The sequence below is a fragment of the Aspergillus lentulus genome (genome assembly GCF_001445615.1).
Source record: "Aspergillus lentulus DNA, contig: Alt16, strain: IFM 54703, whole genome shotgun sequence".
Taxonomy (NCBI): Eukaryota; Fungi; Ascomycota; class Eurotiomycetes; order Eurotiales; family Aspergillaceae; genus Aspergillus; species Aspergillus lentulus.
In genome coordinates, this window is record NW_028322113.1 from 1543274 (window position 1) to 1570314 (window position 27041).

The 27041-nt window shown below is 49.3% G+C and overlaps 6 protein-coding genes across 6 annotated transcripts; 3 read left to right on the plus strand and 3 right to left on the minus strand.

Moving 5' to 3' along the window:
- Window positions 1-26: 26 nt before the first annotated feature.
- On the plus strand, window positions 27-2706 carry culA (cullin culA; the record flags this gene model as incomplete). The annotated part of the gene is made up of 6 exons (XM_089600350.1): window positions 27-76; window positions 169-238; window positions 318-353; window positions 417-516; window positions 564-2461; window positions 2518-2706. The coding sequence occupies 6 exons, from the start codon at window positions 27-29 to the stop codon at window positions 2704-2706; spliced, it is 2343 nt and encodes a 780-aa protein (XP_089455243.1).
- A 716-nt stretch (window positions 2707-3422) lies between these two features.
- ALT_7978 (mitogen-activated protein kinase hog1) lies at window positions 3423-8971 on the minus strand (the record flags this gene model as incomplete). Its single annotated transcript, XM_033555877.2, has 18 exons — window positions 3423-4814; window positions 4870-5007; window positions 5057-5097; window positions 5148-5319; window positions 5367-5446; window positions 5504-5567; window positions 5625-5652; window positions 5750-5992; window positions 6073-6177; window positions 7363-7461; window positions 7519-7702; window positions 7755-7833; window positions 7903-8259; window positions 8320-8419; window positions 8476-8519; window positions 8579-8708; window positions 8811-8858; window positions 8916-8971. 18 exons carry the CDS (start codon window positions 8969-8971, stop codon window positions 3423-3425), a joined length of 3360 nt encoding a protein of 1119 aa, XP_033411768.2.
- A 3793-nt stretch (window positions 8972-12764) lies between these two features.
- On the plus strand, window positions 12765-14171 carry gpaB (guanine nucleotide-binding protein subunit alpha gpaB; the record flags this gene model as incomplete). Its single annotated transcript, XM_089600351.1, has 6 exons — window positions 12765-12912; window positions 12971-13316; window positions 13386-13514; window positions 13578-13707; window positions 13764-14002; window positions 14072-14171. The coding sequence occupies 6 exons, from the start codon at window positions 12765-12767 to the stop codon at window positions 14169-14171; spliced, it is 1092 nt and encodes a 363-aa protein (XP_089455244.1).
- Window positions 14172-16509: 2338 nt separating this feature from the next.
- On the plus strand, window positions 16510-19559 carry glpV (glycogen phosphorylase; the record flags this gene model as incomplete). The annotated part of the gene is made up of 8 exons (XM_033555879.2): window positions 16510-16679; window positions 16745-16757; window positions 16819-16854; window positions 16914-16975; window positions 17026-17129; window positions 17191-17268; window positions 17328-19093; window positions 19149-19559. 8 exons carry the CDS (start codon window positions 16510-16512, stop codon window positions 19557-19559), a joined length of 2640 nt encoding a protein of 879 aa, XP_033411770.2.
- Window positions 19560-19867: 308 nt separating this feature from the next.
- ALT_7981 (ATP-binding cassette long-chain fatty acid transporter PXA2) lies at window positions 19868-22171 on the minus strand (the record flags this gene model as incomplete). Its single annotated transcript, XM_033555880.2, has 4 exons — window positions 19868-19946; window positions 20006-20903; window positions 20959-21595; window positions 21662-22171. 4 exons carry the CDS (start codon window positions 22169-22171, stop codon window positions 19868-19870), a joined length of 2124 nt encoding a protein of 707 aa, XP_033411771.2.
- A 788-nt stretch (window positions 22172-22959) lies between these two features.
- On the minus strand, window positions 22960-26720 carry ALT_7982 (putative cell wall biogenesis protein Mhp1; the record flags this gene model as incomplete). The annotated part of the gene is made up of 3 exons (XM_033555881.2): window positions 22960-23621; window positions 23696-26560; window positions 26669-26720. 3 exons carry the CDS (start codon window positions 26718-26720, stop codon window positions 22960-22962), a joined length of 3579 nt encoding a protein of 1192 aa, XP_033411772.2.
- Window positions 26721-27041: the final 321 nt, after the last annotated feature.

A 27041-nucleotide genomic window follows, 5' to 3' on the forward strand; every position in this document is an offset into this window, starting at 1 on the left:
CCCATCTTTAAGCTCAAGGCAGCATTATGCCTCCTCTAATGCCCCAGACTCCTCACAAGGATGACCTTGACGAAACGTGAGTTCGCCTACACCGACACCTCGCGCTCCACCGCCTTTCGGATACACTTCATATGGCTATTGACTCGGAATCTGGGCTGATTCGAATAGATGGACATTCCTAGAGAAGGGTATTGACAGCGTTATGCTGAAGCTGGAGGAGGGTGTGGATATGAAAACTGTATGTCTCTGTCCTCATTTCCCACCAGTTTCTCGTTCTCCGCCGAGAGCGTGTTTTCTATGTGATACGATGCTGACAGTCGCGCCGTTCTGGTGTAGTACATGGCCCTGTACACGTATGTTCGAACTGAGACTCCCGTCTTTTCTTGGAACTGAGTTGACTAACCCCTGTGATTAAGCGCCGTACACAACTTTTGCACATCACAGAAGGCAGTCAGCAACGGGCAAGGATTACAGGCGCATCGTGGTGGTTTGTCTTTCCGTCCCCTATGCTGAACGGTATGTCGGCTTGTGATGGCATTATTCTGACGATTTTTCTACTGTAGCACACTTGTTGGGCGAGGAATTATACAAGCTACTAGGGGAGTACTTGTCACGCCACCTTGAGGCCGTGTACAGGGAGTCCCAGAGCCATACCGAAGAAGCCTTGTTAGGGTTTTACATTCGTGAATGGATTCGTTACACAACCGCCGCCAAATATGTCAACCACCTCTTCCGGTACCTGAACCGCCACTGGGTGAAGAGGGAGATCGACGAGGGCAAGAAGAATGTCTACGATGTGTACACTTTGCACCTCGTCAAATGGAAAGATGATTTTTTCATGAAGGTCCATGAGAAGGTCATGGAGGCTGTGTTGAATCTGATCGAAAAGCAACGGAACGGCGAGACGATCGAGCAGTCGCAAATCAAGAACATCGTAGATTCTTTTGTGTCTCTCGGTCTGGACGAGAATGATAGCACCAAGTCTACGCTGGAGGTTTACAGAGTGTACTTTGAGAAACCCTTCATTGCTGCGACCAGAGTCTACTACGAAAATGAATCCCGCCAGTTCGTGGCCGAGAACAGCGTGGTAGAGTACATGAAGAAGGCGGAGGCTCGCCTTGACGAGGAGAAGGCCCGCGTGGGCCTGTATCTACATCCAGATATCATGAAGCGTCTCACGGACACTTGCCTTGATGTCTTAGTCACAGCACATTCCGAATTATTGCGGGATGAATTCCAAGTTCTGCTAGACAATGAGCGCCAAGATGACCTAGCGCGCATGTATCGACTTTTGTCGCGAATCAAGGATGGATTGGACCCTCTGCGGGCGAAGTTCGAGACTCATGTCAGAAAGGCGGGCTTGGCTGCAGTCGAGAAAGTTGCAGCGGAAGGCGAAGCGTTCGAACCAAAGATGTATGTGGATGCGCTCTTACAAGTGCACACCAGGTATCAAAACCTTGTCAATGAGGCTTTCAACGGTGAATCCGAGTTTGTGAGATCCTTGGATAACGCCTGCCGCGAGTTTGTCAACCGCAACAAGGTTTGCAAATCCAGTTCGACGAAATCACCGGAGCTGCTGGCCCGATACACCGATTCTCTCCTGAAGAAGGGCTCAAAGGCTGCGGAGGAGTCTGAGTTGGAGGAGATGCTCGTACAGATCATGACCGTGTTCAAATACATCGAAGACAAGGACGTCTTCCAGAAATTCTACTCCAAGATGCTGGCTAAGCGGCTGGTACACGTCAGCTCGGTATCCGACGATGCGGAGACTAGCATGATCAGCAAACTGAAGGAAGCCTGCGGTTTCGAATACACCAACAAGTTGCAGCGGATGTTCCAGGACATTCAGATTTCGAAAGATCTCAATTCCAACTACAAGGATTGGCAGGAGAAGGTCCTCGACGAAGACGATCGGAAGAAGCAGGTCGACGCACACTTTCAGATTCTTGGAACTGGGTTCTGGCCCCTCAATCCACCTACAACCGGCTTTTCTGCACCACCCGAAATCGTCAAGACTTACGAGCGATTCCAGAGTTTCTACTATGACAAACACAATGGTCGAAAGCTGACCTGGCTCTGGCAGCTGTGTAAGGGCGAAGTCAAAGCAAATTACATTAAGAACACGAAAGTTCCGTACACTTTCCAAGTGTCGACATTCCAAATGGGTATCCTCCTCTTGTTCAATGAGAATGACACCTTAAGCTACTCCGACATCCAGAAGGCTACCAGCCTCGCTCCCGAAATTCTCGACCCCAATCTGGGTATCCTGCTGAAGGCAAAGGTGCTCCTTCCAAGCCCTGAAGGGGCCAAACCCGAACCCGGAACTTCATTCTCCCTGAATTACAACTTCAAGAACAAGAAGATCAAGGTCAATCTAAACATTCAGATCAAATCAGAGCAGAAGGTAGAGTCAGACGACACCCACAAGACAATAGAGGAGGACCGAAAATTACTCCTCCAGGTATGTTTTTCCCAATATCTCCCGCCGCCTCGTCCGCCACTAATCGAGTCGTCCAGTCCGCCATCGTTCGCATCATGAAGTCCCGCAAGAAGATGAAGCACGTACAGCTCGTACAAGAGGTCATTCAGCAGGTCAAGTCCCGCTTTCCTCCCAAAGTGCAGGATATCAAAAAGAATATCGAAGCTCTCATGGAGAAGGACTATATAGAGCGGTTGGACGGGGATGAGATCGCTTACATTGCGTGATTTTATACCATTTGCTTGCCACAACCTTTTGCTTCTGCTCAACAACTCATCTTAGCGCTGATATTTGTCTTTTTAATCATCCGGTTTCGCTTTGGCACAGGCTCCGGCTTCATCACTAGCAGGGACAAGAGATGTATTGCTTCCTATAGCGAAGATATGACAATGATTACCCAACTGACCACGATTAAATAGACGGGTTGCTTCTTTGGACTTCCGATCAATGCGTTCTCCAGTAGGCATTAAATGTTATGCGCGAAAAGGCGTACTATCATGAGACCAGGGTTTGGTAGGTATGGTGTACAAATCCTGCTTGGGCTATGAGGTTCATCACAGCTTCACTGTCCAATCGTCACAAACTTTGTACAGTACAGCGACCCAGCCAACCAAAATAATGGTGAAGCAGAAACACATATACAAGCAGGTAGCTTAATTCATTATATCCAGAAAGTAAGATGGTATCAATGCAGGTGTATGTAAGGTGTAGATTATCATCAATGCCAGCTCCGTCCTCTTGGGTATTCAAGCTTGTAGGAGGGTAAAAAGAAAAAAAAAGGAAAGCAGGAATAGTCCATTTTTGCATGAATTGAAAATTAAAGGGATGAAGCGCTCTGGTCAGAAGAGAGTTATGATGCAAATGCATTATGCTTGATAAACATCCATCTTCGAGCCTCCGTATTGTCAATGTTCAGAAGAGAAGGCAGGGCTGAAAGATAGGTCTAGTTGGAATTCGAGGCCGATGTGCTGGGTGGTGCGTGTTCGGCTGAGGCGGCTGGTGCTTTGTCGCCTGACGGATGAGAGGCTGATTCTTCTGCGAGCTTTTCGTCTGCAGGCTGTTGCTTCTCGACGATATCAGTAATTGTAGATGTCTCAGGCTCCTTTTCAACTGGAGGTTGAGTGGAAGGATCACTGTTTTTAGGCTGAGTCGACTGTGCAACGTCGTCTCCACGCGCCGAGGTCCCTCGGGACAAGGGCGACTTTGGGTATGGCTGACCCTGTTCGCTGCCGTCCGGGCTGCCGTCTTCTTTGGCGTTGGGGAGTCCAAAATCCCCGCTTTCCCGTCTCAGCAGGATATTGCTCCATCTCTTCCGTCGACTCCTGCTGCGTGAGAGGGTAGCTGAATCTTCACTTTGGCGTCGTTGCTGCATAGAGCGGCGTCGGCCTCTTTCCGAGTCATCACCTTCGACTATACTAGACAATGTAGGCGTGGAAGGAGAGGTGACTGAGGACGGTGATGACGGCGTCGCCTTCTTTTCCTGCCATTCTTTGCGTTTCTCGCTGGCCCACGAGCTCCATGAACTGAGATATGCGCCAGCTTTCTGACTCACCGCGTTGACGGATGCCTGCGCCTGTGCAATGTCCACAGCGGGGGCCTTTCGCCCACCGAACCAGGAGCCTGTGGCTGAAGTGACTGACGCTGTATCTAAGGACGGCCGTGGTTGGTCCATCGAAGATCGTTGCGACTGAGAAGCTCTCTCCTCATTCCGCTTCCGTTGTGCTTCCCGCATCGCCTCGATATCTGCCCAAAAACTGTTGAATGCAGCGCTGACTTTCTTCTGACCGGTTGCGAGATGTCTGTTGAGAGCCTCGCGGCCCTCACGCACCCGCTCGTCAAGATGAAGCTCCGCAACCTGTTGCGACAGCCGTCGCTGAACGTCCTCTATGGTGAGACCACCCGCGCAGGGATGGCGAGGCTCAACGATTGAGAATAAAAGAGCATCGGACGTCAAGCGTTTGAATAAGGCATAATTAGAAGTTGTTTGCCAGTGTGCCAGAAAATCCGGATTGAAATCCAACGCCGGATCACCCTCGATATTGTATGCTTCCAACTGCGCCCTACTCCTCTGACCAGATTCACCGCTACTGAAAGAGTGCAGTTCCTCGTGGTATTTCATGGAGGCCAGCAACGCAAGTAGATACTCCTCGAATTGGAGTCTGATGAATTCTTCGGAACCCATGTATCCGTGATCCTTTGGTCGCTGAGGATGCGATTCATCCCAAGTGTCGTTTATGATCTGTGTAAGGAGGTCAATCCAGCGCCTGTCGGCGGCGGAGAGGACCAGGGAGCTTCGAAGGGAGGGTGATGAGATAGTGATAACGTCCTCGTCAAGCTGAAATACGTCAGTATCCGAACAAGCTTCCTGGTGATCAAAGGTGACCGCTTACATTGATCAATATATCGCTATAACGATCTTTCTGTTGTAGAAGGAGCGAGTTCGTAGATCCAACAACGTACGACTTGGTCCCATGATCCGCCAGCAGATCCAGCTGCTGAAGTGGTGTATAAGGTCCAAACATGCTTCCCTACGCAGTATTAGCGACGCCCGATCTTATGTCCTGCGCAACAGCGAACCTTTCCAAATATCTGCAATGGCAAACCCATATACGCCAGCACTTCCATGTATTAGCGTAGTTTGTCATAAGAGCGGAGTACGGTCACATACAGGATGCCCTATCACTCGTCTTCAAGGAGGTAGGTTTCCCGACAGTCTGCGCGTAGCTATCAGCGGCCGGATCAGCACAATCCTGCAAGCTATTTATCAGGCCCGGGATCAGTGAGATAAGTGAGAACTGAATCATGCATAAGCGCTCGCATCGTGAGCCGAAGAATAGCATCTGAATGAGGTCAGATATGTCATCAAAGCAGCATGATCATTGCCTACCTTTGGCTGTAGAAGTAGAGCTTTGAACAACACAAGAGTCTGGTACTTGAACTCGTGTATCATCTCCCGCAGAGAGAGACCTTTCCACAAATTAGCTACCCATTCCGGTCAGCATCATGGAACAAGTCTGTTTTTACCAAGGTTCTGATCTTTCGATGCTTTGTTCTGTTCCCAGCTGATTATGAGTCCTTCACGAAATTTCTAGCGCATCCGTTAGCATGCTTGTGCTTTTCGACACAAAGCAAGTATCAAGCCAACCTTCAGGATGTCGATGTCCGAGAAGTCCCTGTTATCACCACATTCAATCAGTCCTGGCCCTGTTCAGCGAGGCGTCCAGCAGCCCAAACCATCACTTAACGCAAACATGGATATTGTCAACGTACCGCTGCGCGAACCAAGCCGAAGTCACGACAGAGAGCTTCTCCCTCAGTTGCCCCACGCTTTGAGGGGTATCCGTAATAACGACGACGGCCTTTTGTACAGTGGATCTAGTCACATCCGCAGGACGGTTGATAAGCAGGTTCGAGTCGAGCTGTCGTGAACAGGCGATTCCAAAGAGAGATGTTGCCGGCGCCGTCTCCGTCTCCTGCTTGCGTAGGGTAAAGTATGAGAATTCCTCGGTGGATCTGGTACGCCGAAGACATCGAGTCAATCGCAGAACTTCGCTTTGTAAGGGACAATGGGGAAGGGAAGGATCGCTTCGTACGCATGCGCCCCGTCCGACAACGCCATGAACGGTAAAAGAGACCAGTCATTCTTTGTTACTATATCGATGTCCTCCTCTCCGATGCAGAGTTCGATTTCCGGGCCCCTATTATTTGTCGACGACGAAATTTGTCAGCTGGCGGTACCTTTCAATCATAAGAGAGATTTCCAGAAGCATCAGACGTGAGATATAGGGGGAAATGCGCAGACAATGCGCACTATGGAATCCTCCCCGTCGCGTTCTTTGCCCCTCACAGCTCTCCTCTTCAAGCAGAACACGATACAAAGCGGTCTCCATGTGTTCCTTGAGACGACTCACCTCGCATGGTGGAAATCAATCACCATCACAATAGGGGCCTGGCGGCCTCGAACACCAGCCATTCCGCCGAAGCGTCATGCAAAGCCGGGGGGTAGACTGAGGACCGGGGACGATGACACGTCTGAAGCTATATCCTCTGTTGGAAAAATGCGAGCACCTCCGGAAGAAGCAAAGAAGACGAAATAGTCGGTCACACGGGAGATAGAATATCGCAGTGATAAATGATACATGCAAATGTGAGTGTTGTATAGGTGCACCTTGACTGTTAAAGATATGCAACCAGGGGAGACGAATCACAGTCTGCAGGCGGGCGGTTATCGAGTCGGCGATGTGTATTTCGGCATGGCCCCGCCACGATTATTCAAGCTGTTGCTCTGGGGTAAATCGCTTCCTCAAACTACGTCAGAGGTATGCATTATTGCGGGCGCATTTTTACTGAACTCAATTCTCTACGTACAAAAAGTAAACACGATATCGATGCCTTATGATATTGGAGCATTCGGTTCCGGGAACCAGTACGAAATCAGATTGCATCCTGTGCCCTAACGGCTGCTGTAGGAATCTTCTCCGGCCATCATCTCCAACTGGGCCAACGATCAGCATCATAATTGTTATTAGACATTTCCATCCAACAAGGATTCATGAAACGTAACGGTGTGTATGTATATAAGAACAGACAATGGGACAGCTCTGTGTTGGAGACACCACTCAAGGAGTAAAGGTAAGAATGAACAATCTGTTCCCACACTCTCCGGCTCTAACAACGCCAGGACGAAACAAGTAGGAGGTTGAACAGCAGGTCGTGTACATACGCCCGCTTTTAAGGGAGAGAAACACAAAAATGAAAAGGATGAAGTAGGTTCAAATGGACAAATCGTAACCTCGTTCCCCGTCTACACAGACCAAAAGAAAATCGTCTCATTAAACAAAATTGTCCGCTTCATTTCAGTTGCACATGGTGACCACTCTTACGCATAGTTCTGGTGTGCTTGGGCCACGCCTCCTTCCATGAGCACCTGGCCAGCGTCATTACCCTGGTCGATGTTGTGGAAGTCGAGAATCTCCGAGTACCTGCACGTCTAGTGTTAGAAGCCAACGAGACAGAATATTCACCGAGGTTCAGCATACATCATAATCTTCCAGGTGTCCACGGGAAGGTCGGCGTCATTGAACGACCAATCGAACTTCTCCTCAGCCTCGGGCTCATCGGTAGGGTCGTGGTAGGGAGAGAGGTATTCATGCGCAAGTGCTTCCCCGGCGCGGATCCTCTTCTTGGGATCGAAAACGAGCATTCGCTCCAGAAGATCGACCGCTAAAAGGTATCAGTACCCTGAGCTCCTATATCCCCAGATGTATAAACGTACCGTCGGGATCAGCGTTCTTGAATTTGTTGGCAAGAGGTTGGCGTTCGCGCTTCGGTAGGGACTTGACAAATCGCAGGGTCTGACAAAGTTCCCCGCATTAGCAAGAGTTCGCAATAAGTAGCAGGCGGAATGTCGGTCTCCCACTCACATTCTCACTGCAGATAGTTTGAATCACATCGTCCGGTGGAGTTCCGAGCAGTTCTGTGATGATAGAGAACTGGTTGACATGGTCCTTCCCGGGGAATAAAGGCTTTCCTTCCAGCATCTCGGCAAAGATACAGCCTGCGCTCCAGATGTCGACTTCCACGTCATATTTCTGCCATGTAAGCATGATTTCAGGGGCTCGGTAGTATCTCGTCGAAACATAGCCGGTCATCTGAGGGTCTTGGATACGAGCAAGGCCAAAATCGCAAATTTTCAGATCGCAGTTTTCGTTGATAAGGATGTTGCTGGGTTTGAGATCACGGTGAACGACGCCTGCTGAGTGAACGTATTTCAGCCCTCGCTGCAGAATAGATGGTTAGTGTTTAAGTACTGTCTGAAAGGGGGAAAAGTCCAGGCACACCAAAATCTGATATAGGAAGTATTGAATGAACTGTTTCTCCAATGGTCTTGAAGTCAAAAGTCGGTGGAGGTCGGTCCCAAGGAGCTCTGTGACAAAGTAACTGTTCAGCTGTTAGAATACTGCAACAAGCCTTAGGCTTCGAGGGGCCCCGCATACATGTCCTCGAGAGGGGAGATGAAGATATCGCTTAAGCTAATGATCTACCAAGGGAATCAGAACAAAAATGTGGTGGGATGTTTGCGGTTGGGTAGCCACAAACGTTCTCATGCCGTAAGTGCTTCAACAGCTTCAACTCGCGGTATGTTCTCTTCGACAAAACAGGAGTGCTGAAAGGCTTCATGATCTTCTTTACGGCCACGGGCTGGCCTGTCAATTGATCTCTTGCGGAACTATTGTCGCGCGATACTTATTAGCCCATTTGAACAGGCCGAAGACCTGACGGCATTTGTCATAGATGAAAGAAGGGGTATGCCGAGTTCTGCCAACCATACCAGACAAGTCCAAAGGCGCCCATTCCCACAGGTTGCAGATCCGTATACCTGCGATCTTGTTAACACAATTGATATCTCGAAGTCTCCTGATCGCGTGCACTGTACCTGCTGGTGATCTCGAAGGTGGTGCCGAAAATCTGGGCACGCACGAACTCGGCCATTTTGGATGATGGTGGTGGACGGAGTACGTCTGGGAATGCAGGGCAGCTCTCTAACAGTCTCTCCGATTCTTTGGCTCAAGGATCTCAAGATCGTGGAAGTTTAACGAATGTATAGAGCCGACAGATGAGGATGTCAAAAACCTATGAAGGAAGGGGAAAAACAGATGCAGTTGAAGTAACTACGTAGTCGCGCTCAGGGAGGAAGAGAGGGGAGCGTGGGCGGGCAAAAGCCGTGGCAGCAAGTGGCGCCTAGCAGGTGTGGGGAAGCGAGGCCTCCTAGTTCGCTCAGTTCGAGTCCCAGGAAAATCAAAAACAGGGACGATGACGTCCGCGACGAAAAGTGAGCACAGTCGAAAAAAAGGGCCGGTGTGTTTTCGGCCCTAGTGGGTATAGTACCTATCTGTCTAGACCACAACGATCATTAGGTCTGGTCAATTGGTTGGAAGATTGTTCCAAATTCAAGGAAGAACAGCACCATCAGGGTATCATCATCATTATAACGCTTGCATAAATATCAAGAACGCCATAAGGATCGTCTGGAAAATAGATCCCATGCGCGGAACAAGAGGGGCCTATGTTTTATCTTTTCTTACTATGTACGGTCATCTGCGGTCATGAATGCGTGCTATCAACAGGGATCACATCTGGCATCCGGAAAGCAAGTCTTCTATACAGGTCCCTATCACACTCCTCATCATCATCATTGTATTCAGGTTTGCGTTGAGTAAGTCATCTTCGAATAAATAATTTCAGGCAATTAACACTATACCTCTCTATAGGCGTCAAGTGCCGTTCTGTAGATACAGTTGCATACCGTCCATAAAGCAGTCAGGCAGCTTATTAGAAATTCCCAATGCTGTCCATATTCGATAACAACGCAATCATTCATACTGAGCATAATCCCAGCAGAATAGCTGATCGGAAACAACAGTCCGGTAGTACCCTAGACAGACAACGAGCACAAAGGAGAAAGCAGTGCCCCTCCAACTCCAAACGCACATTCAGGTCTTCAGACGTTTTCTTTTCCTCTTCATGTCGGCAACGAAGGTAAGCATCAATTAGTATACAATTCATTATTTTCACCAAATGATCTTCAATGGCAATACCTTCTCCTCTGAGTATGTCACCAACTGGGACAACTGGAATTCGAGATGAGGTTTTAGATTAGACCCAGCATCTTGCTATGTGATAGATGTCATCATAGTGGGGCTGATCCGGTTCTAACCAGTTCCATCAACCAGGAGAAATCGATTATGCTGTACCACACCATCATGGAAGAGCATAACGCACAATTAAAAGAATCTTGTGTTGAGAGTCCTCATCAGTTGATCAAGTGCAGTTTAGACATGCCCCTCAATTTAAGGATGTTTAAATTATATCATACTCATTATTATGAAAGTAGATAGAACCCTTCCTGACTCATTCCCACGTTAGCTTCACAAGTCATGCTCCTGTTCTATCCGGTACCTATTTTACTGCGTTAGCCCCTCATCAGGATCATTCCAGGTTTTCACTCGGTCGAGGCCTTACAAGGTCGATAGTCGATACTACCAGGTGGGTGTCTCCTATCTAGATACGATAGAGGGAAGCGCGCTTAAGTATTAGTCTCGGCTGGCAAGTACAGACAAAGAGATATATCCTCAATAATTTGCATGATGAGGATCGCAATAATAATCAAGCACAAACTCAAAATATGCATCTTGCCCGAACCCCTTTTCGAAGATGTGCAAACTATTTTTGAATCTCTCCTGCCCCCTTGATAAATACATACCATGAATCAGCTTTTGCTTCAGCAATCATGGAGGATGACTGATCCAGTTGCTGTAAAGGTCCGGAGTGACAGCGTCCCTCATTTGTTCGATTCTGGTGTGTACCACTGCATTACAATTTCCTCCGTACAGAGCAGTTGCTATTGGGTACGGAGTACTCTGAGTACGGATACTCCAAAATAATAATAGCGCTGCATCAAAATAAAGATCAAGGGTCACATTCATGTCACTTTGACCGCTGCAAACACCTTCATATTTGAATTTCCTGTCTATCATCAATAATAGAGTCTTCACCATTTGCATCCTTGACTTTAAGAAGCTAAGTAGAAAATGCATGGCATAGCTTGTGAAACCCCCCAAGGGCACTCTGCCAAATATATGTACCTTAGAAGGCAGAGCTCCAACTCACCAATCGGGAATGATTGAAGCATAGCCTCAGCATTACTTCGATGCGCCCTGGAATAGCAATCCGTATTACGCCTTGGAAATAGGATCATCTAGGTAGGTACAACGCGGGAGGGTTGGTGGCTGTATCGGGACGTATGGTAACGTATACCAAGTCACCATGGTCTAAGCAGTAGTACATAAGTGTATCTAGGTAGGTAGCAATTAAAAAGCACCAGAGAAGTACTCCAATAAATCATAAACAATTAAACATTAAGCCTGAATCTCTCAATCACTGCTTCGTAGAAGAGATCAGATCATTTGAAAGGCAGATGTCTGATTATGCCCCTAGAAATAAGGACTGATCAGCTTCCAGTGGCCCGCCATGACAGCCAGAACCAGCCTGTAATACCTGCGTTTTCAATGCCTTCGTCATCAGAGAGTAAGGTACCTCCTACCTAACTTAGGTACATAGGCAAAGGTAGGTAGGTAGGTAGGTAGTCGCTTACTGTTACGGAGTACGCATCTATGTTGAAACTGACAAGCCTGATGCTGTGAAGTTACATTGGACCCTTAGAATATCTAGGTAGGTACCCTTTTCCTGCCTCACTCTAAACCAGTGGACAGCAGCACTGCCGGAATTTAAAGCGTCTCTTTCTCTTTCCTACCTTACTTTGGTGACTGTCAAACTTTTACCTGGCGCAGTAGACATTAGTTATGTACCTACTAGTACTCCGTAAGCTTCGCCCATCCACGTTTTTACCAATATTACCCACTCAACTCCTCCTCAGGCTCTCCTCCCTCTGCCATCTCCACTTCAACCTGTCTATATGACGATTTGGAATATCCACAACTGGGTCATTATACCCTGATACTGATTCTCCAAAGCCACTGCAGACTTACGCTTAATATATCAGATCTTAGTTGTCTATCACGTTAACACATCTGCCATTATTGCAGCTACCTGGGTATAATACCTTGTACCAATTACCTTACTTCCATTCTTAGTACTTCGCCTTCGACCCTGCCTGACTGCTTACATGATCTCACCTTGAGATCCGCTCTCCATCCACTCTTCCCGATCGACCTTGACTACCCTTTTTAGCGTCGGTTCGTCACTCTCACACACCTGTCTGCTCCGCAATCGAGTCCTGTCACCCCTCATCCCAATCAGTCTACTCGCGGAGAAAAAGCAATAGGAGCTTGGGCTCTTTCCTCACCGACCGAAGCAACATTTCTCTTAGCCTTATTACCTGCGTCACGAGTCATCACTGCCGTCCCACAGCCTGACGGTCGTTACTCTGTACTCGCTTCTTGCACCTTTAACGAAGACCGGAACTGCTCGCCGTGGCCCTGCAACTCACTATACCGCGTTCAACTTATTCTTCATCCTCCTCCCGTCGGTCGCAACCATCGTCGAACGTTACTTACCCATTAATCCCCGATTTCCTGTATACCTAGAGTTCAAAAGTCGGTTTCAAAGCCATAGGGGTTGCGCGCAAGAGGCTGCCTAGTTCATGAGTCCTACCCCGAGTGTCTCGGGTGTCAGTGTCTCATTAATTGATGCCGCTTACCTGTGCTGGCAGCTAATGCTTTAGGTATTTCCGCTATTCTATACATAACACAAAACCTGGCCGAAAATGGGGTCATGTTTCAGCACAGAGTCAGCAGGGGATGCGGAACAAAAGAAGCGAAGTCAGGCCATTGATCGCCGGTTAGAGGAGGATTCCAGGCGACTACGGAGAGAATGCAAGATACTTCTGCTGGGTCAGTTCTGGATTTGCCTGAGTATGATAATGGTGATTGTGCCGTGGGCTAACGGGAGCTTTCCTTTGATTTGTGACAGGGTCCGGAGAGAGCGGGAAATCTACGATTGTCAAACAAATGAAAATCATTCATCAAAACGGCTACACGGTGGAGGAACTTGCGTTATATCGTTTAACGATCTACAAAAATCTCCTAGATTGCACCAAAGCTCTCATCGGAGCTTACCACCAATTCAACCTCCAACCAACGAGTCCCAAAGTCCGCGAATTCATTGAGTTCCTTTCTGAATACAATATCGACCCGGATCCAAACACGCCTCTAGATCCTCGAATTGGAGATGCCGTCACCTATCTCTGGAATGATCCATGCACGTCCACTGCGTTAGAGCATCAGAACGAGTTTTACCTGATGGATTCTGCGCCATAGTAAGTTCATTCTTTGCCTTTTGCTTCTTGCCTTTTAGAGATATGCGCATTGACCCAATCTGCGATTAGTTTCTTTGAGGAAGCGAAGCGCATAGCGGCTCCTGATTATATTCCGAACGTGGCGGACGTGCTCCGTGCTCGAACAAAGACGACAGGTATCTATGAGACAAGATTTACAATGGGCCAGCTCAGCATACAGTACGCGACTGCCTTCCAAGATATTGTCCCTGTCCCTAGTCTAGGCTGCTAACGAGTCCGTAGTATGTTCGATGTCGGCGGTCAGCGCAGCGAGCGAAAGAAATGGATCCATTGTTTCGAGAACGTCACGTCGATCATTTTCTGTGTGGCATTGAGTGAGTACGATCAAGTACTGCTAGAAGAGAGCAATCAAGTAAGTGATTTCTGTGTTTACTGAACTGTGGCATTCTTCGTTAACCATTTCTAAAGAATCGAATGATGGAAAGCTTGGTTCTTTTTGACTCTGTCGTTAATTCACGATGGTTCATGCGAACAAGTATTATTCTTTTCCTTAACAAAGTGGATCTCTTTCGACAGAAATTGCCCCGTTCGCCCCTGAGTAACTATTTTCCCGATTACTCTGGCGGTAACGATGTGAACCGGGCTGCCAAGTATCTCCTGTGGAGATTCAACCAGGTCAACCGAGCGCACCTGAATCTATATCCACAGTAAGTACCTTCTTCGGGCCAGTAGGTCCAGCTCAGGGAGTTTGACAGACTGAGTTGACCTCGTGACAGTTTGACTCAAGCAACGGATACCACGAATATTCGTCTAGTGTTCGCTGCGGTCAAGGAAACAATATTACAAAATGCTCTGAAAGATTCGGGCATCTTATGATCTTTCTCAATCGCTTCTCGACCATTCCAATCATTCCATTATTGATCTCCTACGTCTTATGACGAGCTTTATCGCCAAAGACACCACCTCCACCAACTCACGGCTACGACTCTGCTTTAATTCTCATTTCAATTTCCCGTTCTTCATCTTGATACTCTCTTATGTTTGGCTGAATGCATAGGCGTTGTGGTGCTCTGCTATTCTTGTCTCGCGTCATTGTGTCAGGCGCTGGGCTGGGTCATACTTTTTGGATATTTGTGGCATGGTGTTTCTTGGTTTTCTGGTGGCCTTTTTTCATGGGCAGCAATCTTATTCTGCATTTGGTCGACGACGATTAGCTCTTTGTCTGCTTTTGGGATCTGATGCCGCATATTACCTTCAGTGAAAAGTTGGCGGCCTCGGCACGATTTGCATATATCAAGTTCGAGCCTTATACTATCATTGTTTCATGCTTTCAGACACTTTTATCTACTTTGCCCGCTATGTCTTACCTTCTGCTTCTGGATCGTCCTATTCATGCATTGACGGCGGTCTACTTCGTTTCAGTTACCGACGACCATCCCAATTTCTTCTTCTGTGTTTATAGTGCTTGCAGCGTCTCTTTGCATTGGCCTAATTCTTCTTACTCTTGATAATGATCCCTATCCTCTCATTGCTGGTCAGCTCATCTCTTATGTGCGACTGAGATCTGACCACTCTTCGCTCACCTACCTAAGTCGCCTCTGCATGGTCGTCAGACACAACGCTGAGACCAATATAGCCAGTCCGTGATGATGTGAAGATATGAGTCTTATCTTCGAAAGGAATACCAGTCTCGTCCCTCAGAGGCCATCATTGTCGTTCTGACATATGAGGTTGCGATCTACGAAAGCCTCGGTTGCTAATTAGAAACAAGGTTCATTTGACTGTATTTGAGATGATATATTAATACCACATCAAATTCTTCAACATACTGAGAATTCTATATTTGGTTTAGCGAAAATAGATTGGAGGCCCGAGCATACTATAAGGTGACTACAAGAGTAGTTGATCCCTTGGGCCATGCCCGGCCTGAACGTCTACTAGGTACGCACGTACTCCATTATTTATGCGGGGATCTCCACATCCCAGAGGTGAGACGATATGATCTGGTGAACACTCCTCAGAGAGGGGGACCTATCTTACGCGTCGAGAGCGTCCTCTTTCAAAGACACCTTGTTGGATTAGGGTGAGCACCTCTTAAGCTCACCGAGCGACTGAAACGAGCAATTTTTCGGTCGCACAGTGGATAGGCTGCTTCCTGATGAACGTTTCTACGAAACTTTATGTTCGATGGTTCCCCGCCATGTCCTGATAAGATGGTGTAGGCGTCATAGCTTCCTATGTAGGGACGGGGTTCTCTAGGTAGAGCATGACGGTGGGCCCTTTTCCCCCTCTTGAACAAGAGAAATCACTACTCCGTGGTGCTAATCACTCTCCCCTCGCTCTTACAACTCTCCAAGTACTAGTTGTCACACTCTCTTTTCCGAGTCAATCCGTCCATCATCGTACCATTCCCCACACTAGATACTGTCCGAGTGCCCAAGATGTTGTAAAACAGGATCTCAGAAGCTCCTGCAAGGTGCACATCCTATCTGCCATGAATTGTTATTGGTCGAAGCTCGTGCTGTTGGTAACAATCCATGACGGTCTAGAGTTCTATTGGAGGCTCATGTGTCCATTTGCAGTTCCACTAAGTGGACTGATACACTACCTATGATAACGTCTGTTTCTCTTAATGTACCTTAGTCGAGTTAAACGAAGTGCATCTAGCCTACTGTCCAGAACTCCAGTAACTACTACCGGAAATACGTTGGCTCCTCTTAGATTACTGACGGCGCTTCATTCGCGCTGAACCTCAGTGATGCTCTCTCAACCCCACCATCATTGATGTACCATCACGGCTCTACAACAGAACAACCCAAGGCGTCTCAATCCCGGCCATATACCCTGTCGTCTTGGTGTTTTCTGTTCCTGTTGCTGTCTGACCTCATTGGCTAAAGCCATGACCTCGTCTCCTCTCTTCTCTACCTCTTTTCCCTTCCCCTCCTCCCCTTCTTAAATATCTCCTTTCTACCACTTTACCATACCTTCCCATCCTTGAAACCTTGGTCGCTCGGGCGATCCTTCTTTTGAATCTTGCTTTTATACAGTGGCATTGATCCGTTACCTTGTACAAATCTAAGATCTTATTCCAACTGCGACGAGATAAACTCCATCGAGTTCTGGACCTGGCGTTCTTCTGCAGCACCATCATCATCATCGATAAAGCTGTCATCCTCCTGTCCCAGATTCTTCGTTAATTCTTCTCTCTTTCACAATGTCCAGTGAACGTCGCGAGAGAAGGCCCTCTGTCGGAGCACCCATGCCCCTCCAAGGCCCTGTCGGCCCGGGCTTCAGCCGTCCGAAGCATAAGCGCACCTACACCGGTTTTGGACCTGCAGAAATCAAGAGCGTCGAGGCCAGTATTCCAGAGCCATTGAGAGAAGCGTAAGTGTGCTCTTTTCGCTCCATTGAAGCTATTGTGTCACTAATATTTCTCGACGCTGATTCAGATGGAAAAAGCATGTAAGCGAGCAGGCCCATTGATTGTTTAGCTGAGGAGATTCATTGATGGTTATTGTGATAGTCTGCTACGGGTTTCACGAATAAGGATGAGTTTGAGGTGTGTTTTCTGTGCCAGGATTCGGTGCATGAGCGTTGTGGGCTAATCATCAGCCATAGAAAGAACTAGTCCGTCATGTGGAAACCACACTGGCACGGTCGCTATACAATTGCGATGAACTGTGAGTGTATATTCATTGGGCTCACCAAAGTGGTGTCTAACTTCATCCAGGGCCGCGTATTCGGGCACTGCGCTGGCTTTCAGAGATCGTTTGATTATTGAGTGGAATAAGACGCAGCAGCGTCAATCTTTCGCCGACCAGAAGAGGGTCTATTGTGGGTGCTACTGCTTGGACCTCCCAATCTGCCTCGTGGAAATTTGCTAAATAATATGTAGATCTTTCTCTTGAATTTCTCATGGGCAGAGCATTAGACAATGCGATGCTTAATGTCGGGATGAAGGATGCTGCCCGAGGTAGGTCTTCGCCTTGCAGGACCGTTAAATCAGAAAGTAAAGGCTGACTTGTGGGAAAGATGGGTTGAAGGATCTTGGTTTTCGAATTGAAGACGTCATCAATCAAGAGCATGATGCCGCTCTAGGAAATGGAGGCTTGGGGCGTCTGGCCGCGTGCTTCCTTGATAGTATGGCGACACTGAACTATCCAGCCTGGGGCTACGGATTGCGCTACAGATACGGTATCTTCAAACAGGAGATTGTGGACGGCTATCAGGTCGAGATTCCTGACTACTGGCTCGATTTCAACCCCTGGGAATTCCCTCGACACGATATCACTGTTGATATCCAATTCTACGGTTGGGTGAGAACGTACCAGGATGAGAACGGCAAGACCATTCACTCCTGGGAGGACGGTGAAGCCGTTCAAGCTGTGGCCTATGATGTCCCGATCCCAGGGTATGGGACTCGCACGACGAACAACCTCCGACTGTGGTCGAGCAAAGCAGCCAGTGGGGAGTTCGATTTTCAGAAGTTCAATGCTGGTGACTACGAGAGTGCAGTCGCGGACCAACAGCGTGCAGAGACTATCTCAGCGGTGCTTTATCCCAACGACAACCTCGAGAGAGGAAAAGAGCTGAGACTGAAGCAGCAGTACTTCTGGTGCGCTGCCTCGCTCTATGACATCGTCCGGAGGTTCAAGAAGACAAAGAGAGCATGGAGCAAGTTCCCAGAACAGGTTGCAATCCAGCTCAATGACACCCACCCTACGCTTGCTATCGTTGAGTTGCAGCGCATACTGATAGATCAGGAGGGTCTCGAGTGGGACGAAGCGTGGTCAATAGTAACCAAGACCTTTGGCTACACAAACCATACTGTCCTGCCGGAAGCGTTGGAGAAATGGTCTGTGCCTCTGATGCAGAATCTACTGCCCAGACACCTCCAGATTATTTACGACATCAACCTGTTCTTTTTGCAGTCTGTGGAGAAGAGGTTTCCCAACGATAGGGAAATGCTGTCCCGCGTATCCATTATCGAGGAATCACACCCCAAGATGGTCAGAATGGCACACATTGCCATCATCGGATCGCACAAGGTCAACGGTGTTGCTGAACTGCACTCGGACTTGATCAAGACGACAATCTTCAAAGACTTTGTGAAAATCTATGGACCAGACAAATTCACCAATGTCACCAACGGAATCACTCCTCGGCGCTGGCTCCACCAGGCCAATCCGCGCCTATCGGACTTGATTGCTTCGAAGCTTGGGGGTTACGACTTTTTGAAAGACCTGACGCTTCTCGATCAGCTCGAAGCTTATGTCGATGACAAGGCCTTCCGAGCAGAATGGTCAGAGATCAAGACTGCCAACAAGCTGCGACTCGCGAAGCATATCAAAGACACCACGGGCTACAGCGTGAATCCGAATGCACTGTTCGACGTCCAAGTAAAGCGAATCCATGAGTACAAGCGCCAGCAGCTCAATATATTCGGTGTCATCCATCGCTATTTGACCATCAAAGCCATGTCGAAAGAGGAGAGGGAGAGACTCGTGCCCCGAGTGTCCATCTTTGGCGGGAAGGCTGCACCAGGTTACTGGATGGCTAAGACTATTATCCACCTAATTAACAAAGTTGCGGCAGTTGTCAACAATGATGCTGATGTTGGTGATCTTCTGAAAGTCATCTTCATTGAAGATTACAATGTCAGCAAGGCAGAAATCATCTGTCCTGCATCAGACATTAGTGAACATATCTCCACTGCAGGCACAGAAGCCAGCGGGACCAGTAACATGAAGTTTGTTCTCAACGGGGGTTTGATCATCGGAACCTGTGATGGAGCTAATGTAAGTCTTACTCGATCTACCCTCTTCGACATGTCTGCTAACTGTGGCCGTCCAGATCGAGATTACGCGTGAGATTGGAGAGCAGAATATCTTCTTGTTCGGGACATTGGCGGAGGATGTCGAGGAGCTCCGTCATCGCCACTTCTATGGCGATTTCCAGCTCGATCCTCACCTGTCCAAGGTCTTCGAGGCGATTCGCAGCGATATGTTTGGGGACGCCAGCAACTTCTCTGCCCTCATGTCCGCAATTGCCGAACACGGTGACTACTATCTGGTCTCTGACGATTTCAATTCATACATCACAACGCAGGAGATTGTGGATGAAGCCTTCAAGAACCAAGATGAATGGATAGCTAAGTCTATCACTAGCGTGGCGCGGATGGGATTCTTCTCTACTGATCGGGTGATCAGTGAGTATGCGGACAGTATCTGGAACATTGAGCCTTTGGAAGTCAGAGACGATTAATTGTCACGACTAAATTTGTCGTGCTGAATAGGCACACTTTACGATTTTTGATTATTGCATGAATTCTCTGATTCTTTTTCTGATTCGATTGACTGGATATGCCAGAAAGGAAACCACACATGTACAGGCGTGACCAAACACCGACAAATACGCTCATTCACAACGAATAGAAATGCAAGTAAGCTCAAGTTGCAGACTATCGCAATCAAACAGAAGTATGAAACCAAACGTCGGTCTGGTCATACCGAGGAACTAGTCAAAGCACCATAATACAGTCATATATGCTATATATCAACTCAACAATGGATCTATGCAGCAGTCAACTCCGCCAAACGTCGCTGTAGCTCCGGAACTGCACGAAGATGAAGGTCCAATTCTTCTTTCTCGCTGTAACGACGACCTAGTCAGCATCACGTAAGGAAGAACAGGTTATAAGACAGACTTACTCTTCCAACTGCAATCTGCGCTCCCAGTCCAGTCCAGTAAAGATGTAGCCGCCCTGGCCATCGAACTGCAGGATCTTCTTGTGGTACTTCCAGAGACTGCGGCGATGCGAGACCGTCATGAGGGTGGTGCCCAGCTTCTTTGCAGTCTCGTACATGACCCGTTCGATTTCAAGGGTGACGGAGGAGGTGCATTCATCTAGGATAGCGAACTTAGGGCGGTGGTAGAAGAGTCGCGCCATGGCGATGCGCTGCTGGAGCCCGCCGGAGAGGACATCGCGCCATTCCTCCTCGGCGTCCCAGCCGCCCGGCCGGTCGACGACCGAGGCGATCTCCACGATGGACAGGATCTCGTAAAGGTCTGCGTCTGTGACGCCCTTGGCGCGCATTTCGCGCACGCCATCCGGGTAGATCACCTGCTGTCGCAGAGTGCCGCGGGACAGGTAAGGCCGTTGCGGGATGTAGAAGATCTCGTCGAAGCGGGGCTTTTTAACTTTGCCGCCGTAGACGGGCCAGAGGCCGCCGAGGATGCGGAAGAGGGAGGATTTCCCGCAGCCGTTGGGGCCGACGATGAGGAGATGGTCGCCTGGGTGCACGGTGAAGGAGAGCTTGCGGACCAGAACGTCGCCGTTGGGAGAGACGATGGGGACGTCGGTGAATTCAATCGAGTCGCTTTCCTCAACCTCGCCGCGGCCGGACAGAACGGTGGCGTTTTCCTCGATGGATGCCGAGGAGACGAGCTTCTTCTCGAAGCGTCCGGCTTGCAGGTCCTCCATGACCTCGAGGAGAGATGAGACTCGTGCTGTGTGGCCGGCAAGTTCTGAGATCTCCTTGTAGGAGAACATGAGACGGCCGAAGGCGTCCGATGAGGACAGTAGCATTCTGCGGTTTGTGACAAAGCCTTATTTATTCCTGTCAGTTTCGACTGAGGCAAGATGTTCGTGGGCAAAACTCACTTTCTGTGCGGTCTGCCATAGTCTGTGTGATCTGGCCAGGAATGCGGAAGAAAACGGGCATGCTACACAAGATCAAGCCTAGAGCTCCCCAGAAATACTTGATGACAAAATCCTCCATAAATCCGTGATATAATCGTCTTCGTAATATCCGGTTGACGTGCTTGATGAGTGTGAAGTATCCTTTGTCCAGGGTGTCCTTTTCGGCCTCTTGGCCGTGATAGAGGGCCACCTCCTCACTGTAGTCAATCAATCTTGAATGGAGGAACCGGAACTCGCCCTCCAGACGCGCCTCATCCGCAACATATTTTCCAAATGGTGGCGTCAGCGCCCGCATGATGTTTGCAGATAACTGAACCAAGAGACTCATGATGAACAGGCCTTCACCTCCCACGCTCTTCGACAGCGAGTAGTTATATATCACCATGTCCAGGATTGGCTTTGCTAAGTTGGAGTATAGCTCCGCCAGGCTGTCGGAGAAGCGAGAGACATCGACTGTGATCAACTGGTCGGGATTCTTGACTCGGTCGTCCAACGCCGAGATCGCATAGAACGTCATGTTGCTCAGATATTTGTCGTGGATATAATCCGTGAGACGCTTTCGGTAGCTGAGGGCAAGCTTGCACTGATGGTAGGAGAGCTAGAGCGCAACCACGTATGTCAGTCAAACTCCAATCGCGATCCAATGAGACCAGCAGCAACTCACCATCGAGTTCGTGAACGTCGCTGGCACCGCGACAATCATCCACCATGTAAGACCCAGCAGGAAGTCCTTCCCCTTCCCTCGCACCAAACTGCTCACTAACCTTCCATCCAATTCCGCCACGTACAAACTAAGCATTGTCCGCAACACCAAGAAAACACTGTGCCCGATGAGCAACCGGAATTCCTTGCTCTTCCACCCCGGAATCACAATCTTCAGCAACCGGAGTAGGTTTCGAAAGAACTCGCGGTTCACCTCGACCCTCTTCCGGGGCGGCTCGTCGCCATCACCCAGACTACTGGTACCGGGTCGCTTGCGCAGGTCGACCTGCGACCGGGACGCGGCCTTTTGCTCGGAAATGGCATTGTGGACACGCTTGACTAGAGCGACGAAAAGAGCGAGGTAGACGGTGCGGGAGATCTGTTTGCGATGGCGCAGGTAAAGGGACGATAGGCTGGAGAGAATCTGTCGGATAGAGCGCTCGGGCGGGAGTAGTTTGGACTGAGCGGCCATGGTGAAACTCGTGACACTGGCACGAGATGGCCGAGGCCGTGTTTCTGTGGGGGTGGAAGGTAGCACCGACGGAGATGAGAAGGTGCTTGAGAGACTATCCAGGGTCGGCGGAGGCGAACATGACCATACTATTCTTGCATTGGACTCCGGAGGATGGTGATATGGAGATAGCTGATGGAGAAGGGGGAAGAGAAGATGGGTGGAGTTACTAAGATGATGGATGGTGGATGGTGGATGAGATGATGGAAGCACTGGCATGTGAAATTCCCCAGTTGAAACAGGTGTGATTTTCCGGGGAACGCAGCACCACCACCGCAGAACCGAGGAAGCACACTCCTCTGGTGGAGATCACCCACGCAACCCACTCTAAGAGACCCATCGATGATTTCAGTGCTGAGACTTAGTGGGAAACGCGATTTGAAAGTCTGAAATCAATGGTTTTCTTTGGATAGTAATAACAATTTGTGGGATCAGACCGACTATAGTACAGTGGATCTTGAGACCTGGCAAACCATCCAAGCCCATTCCTGTTCAGCATGCCCCCCGACTATGACAGAAGAGACTGATCGAGTATATACGTGGGCCAACTCAGCCAGAAAACTCGGATATATGTACAAGATTCATCAATCGCTCTGAAACTATGCAATATGAGAAGATGAAATAAACAATCGATATGCGACATTGACAATCGAGTAGCGCTGTTCATCATTTACAGCAGGCCATACTCAAGAAGCATTTACGCAAAGCAGAGAGACAATCGTCGCTGCTATTCGTCGCAACCACTTCTCTTAAGACGGCTTCTGGTTCGCCTCCAGTTGTTCTTTAATAGCACCATTGGGCTTCGGGGATGCAGTCTGCTTGCCGCTATTGATTTGAGCGGCAATCTGAGTCTGTCGCCATTGCTCAAACGCCGCCGTATCCTGTTTCTCCATAGCCCACAGTTCTTCAACGACAGAGCCCATTTCTTCAAACGCTTTGTCGGCATTTGCGCCCTCGAAATGAGCCCGAGTTTGCTCCTCGTGCAAACGGTCAAGCTTGTTTCGCAGAGCTTCCAAGTGAGATTCATCAAGGGAAGCCGATGAAGGGTCGCCATCGCCTTGATCCATGGACGGACTAAGGAAATCACGGCGAAGATTCTGGCCAAGACGATGAACGTGACCTTCTTCCGAAGTCATCGCGCGCGCATGTAAGGAGGTAATTGAGCTAGTACGTGAAAGACGAACGGCATATTGGTCGGTATCATCATCATCAACAGCGTTCTCGTCGATCGTCATGCCGAACAGTTGGCCACCGCCGGCGGGTGCGGCCGCCGCATCGTCACCAGAGATTTGTGAGCTAGTCTCTTGAAGGGCAGATACGACGGAGGCTGGCTTAACGCGAGTCTCCGGGTATTCGTCCTCAAACCGCTGAATCATCCTATGCAACGTAAAGTCAAGAAACTGAAGCCGGCCTGCGGTCGAGCATTGGTTAGATATGTGATTACATGTAAGAACAGATATGTACTATGGATGAGGAGGCACTCACGATAGTTCGCGTCATTGCCGGCTCGATCCTCACGAACAAGAGCCGACTGGATCCGGGTGCGGATGTTGCGAGCTGATTCAAGCAAATTCTTGGACATATCGCGCGGCCTTTGAGGAGCAAATGACCTCGACTTCCTATGCCTTGGTGTAGTTGTACCACTGGAAGGGGCGGATTGGTCCCCGAGCATATCACGATGGTGCAGGGTGCCTAAGCAGACTTCCAAGGCCTTGACAACTCCCGTGCCTCCGATCACATAGTCCTCGTCAGGAGCAGGCTCATCCTCATCTTCACAGATGTCGTCGCCAAGGCCACCATGGCCGACAAGGTGTTGTAGGATTTCAGGGACAGGCACAGCCGCACGGGCGGATGAAGGATCTGCTGGATCTGAGAGTTCTTCTTCAATGGCACCTCGTTCCAGATTCTGGAGACAATAGGCCACGATCTGAGAGGCAAGGGCCTTGACGACTTCATTGTTTTCCGCACTTGGTACTTCAATATCCACTGCAATGATGGTTCGAGACACGCGCACTGCCGCCATCAAGGAAGCATAAACAGCACAAGCCTCTTCCTGAGTGGCAGGGTCAGTGGCAACGGCTAGTTTTGCGATCGCAGGGTTCTCCAGAATGTTGAGATGGCAGAGGCTGGGGCACTCAGGAAGGATCTCGGCAAGAGCGATGGCATGATCTGCTGAAAGATTGACGTCGGCAAGATGAATGCGTTTGAGTGATTTCATCTTAGGAAGGAAGCGCCTGAAAGTTGCCAATGCATCAGGCTTGCTGGAGAAGAGATCCCGGTTATGAGAGAAGTCGATGAATCGGAGATTATAGAGACATGTCAGGCGCTGAAGAAGAGGGTGAATGACAGATGGAGTTAAGGAGCAATCTGCGAGACTGAGGGCATAGAGCGGGAACTCTCCTTCAAGAGCGGAAGTGATCAAGTCCAAATGATCACGAATAGGGTTTCCACCCAGATCGAGACCTTCACACTTCCCGGCTTCCAGATAGCGAACAACATGTTCCAATCCTTCTCTGGTAAGCTTGTTATTTGCGAAACCCAGCCTTCTCAACCCAAGTGTCGTTGCAGCTTCACAAATTCTTTTCACATCTTCCGTCGTGGGATTACACTCGCTGAGTAACAGCTCTTCAAGATGGTCGCCGCCAAATCGCTGAGCAAGTGAATTAGCAAAAATGCTCGTCACATCAGTGACTGGCTTTAAGGGGTTTGGAGACGTTGACAGCGACGTAGCAAAATCATTTGCTGAAAGGGGCATTCTGGGGAGCGGGATGCCGGACAGGTCTATAGCTTTCAACGACTTTGCGAGATGGACGAAAAGGCTGATATGACGCCAACCCTCCGGGCCAATCCTTGGGTTATCTTTCAGAGACAGCTTCTCAACGACACAGAACCTATCCACCTTTTCCAGCGAAGGTGCATCAGATTTCTTAGTTCTTCTGCGCCTTTGTCTCATCTGTTCGATGGTCTTGGTAGAGAGCAAAGCGGCCAGAATAGCCCTCACCGAGGCATCGTTCAGCGCACATTTTTCAAGGATAAGCTTTCGGACAGGCACAATAGCGAGCCAGTCGCAGAACGTGGCCATATCTTGTGAGGTCATGGGGAAGTTGGTAAGGTCAAGCACGGCAACAGTGCCTGGTGACTCCGCTAGTGTTGACGAAGGCGAGGATATCTCATCCACGATCTTCTTAAGCACGGGCGTCTCGCGCAGCTGACAACAGCGTCGATAAATACGCACAGGGTCCGTCGTCGGATGGCTTTGTGTTCTGGATCGAGGAGTTCCAGAAACAGCAGGTCGAGCATCGTCCTCGTGATCTTCAGCGCGCAGCTGCAGGGGTACAGTCCCATTTGCCTCGGCCTGCCTTCGTTTCCGTTCCTTCCGCTCCCTTCTTTCCTCCTCTGAGCGCTTCTTCTTTTCTTGCTTTCTTGTCGGCTCCTTAGTTTCACCATTGGGTTTGGCCTCACTGGATGGCGTCTCCGACGGCCCAGGGTGCTGCCGAGAAGTGCCATTCTCCTGGCGTCTTTTCTCCTTATCCGCAATATCAGGTTGTGGTCGTTTGGGGTCATCCCTATCTTTAGACTTTGAGTTCGACCTTTTGGCTTTCTGGTTGCTCGCACCAGTAGCACTCTCCTCGTCTGATTCCCGTCTAGATATCCCAGCGATCTCAACATCTACACAGAAAGCAACACGCCGCAATTTCTTTTGGTCGAGGTCCGGAATCTTACACCTGTCCCTGTCATGATCAATGTTCATCACCCGGCGCTCACAGATGCCTCCGTTCGGTACCACCTTTCCAGAAGAGGAAAACTTTCGAATGGCACTATGGAGAAAAGAAGGCCCCTTTGGCGACGTAGAGGCAAGCGGAGTGTGTTCGTCCCTCCTCTCTTCCTCCTTGTCCTTGGGAGAATAGGCTGCTCCAAAGGGGTTGGGCATATCGAGCTTCGACATAGGTGAGGTGGCCTTGGGACTTGGCGACTTCATGGAGGATTGTGAAGGAGGAGTAGACCCTGAAGAGAATTTGGAACTTATACTAGAAATCCATGAATTCCTTCTTCCTGTGATCGAGCGTGGGGTGCTTCTCTGGGGTGTCTGGGACTGTTCAACAGCCTTGGTCTCCACCGCTTTGTCTTCTTTGTCGCTTCCATTCCCTGTCGCAGCTCGGCTTCCAACATTCTGGGCATCTTTTGGAGTCTCGGATGCAGGAGAGACGGGTTCTCGCGGGGGTGGGGAGGTGTTTGTATTAGAGGAAGTAGTTCGCTCTTCTTTGCATGGCTGCGCGGCGGTGGATTCTGCATCAGCGCTCGATCTATCACTGACTTGGGAAGATGCCGATTTGCAGCGGGAGAGGTGGTCTGATAAAGTGTAGTTAGCGTCTGCTGGCATCCAGAATCCAGACGCAAGTGTGGCCCAACGGAGGGTCTGGATCAACAACAGTCCGTCGGGCGGGGGTCAGATCGCACCTTTCTGCGAATGATGGAGCCAGCTCACATCCACAGTCTCAACTCCTTCCATTATGACGTCTGTAGCTCGCTGCGGAACTGATAGATGTTGATCGTTCAAAAAGATTATGTAGCCATTAATCGTTGGGTGGTGAGGGAAGATCGGTATTGTCAGGCGACAGGGTGCATTGTCCGTTCTGTCGGAGGTAGTATAGTAAGGAAAGACGGTATTAGTTTATTCTGAGGAGATTTCGTTTATGTTTGCGACTCAAGAAATCGATCAATAGTCACTAGAGATGCAGAAATCGCTTCGCGCGGTTACAACTTAAAAGCGGCGACGGTATGAGTATTCCATCATCGAACCACAGCGCAACGTGGGCATGGTGACAGGTAG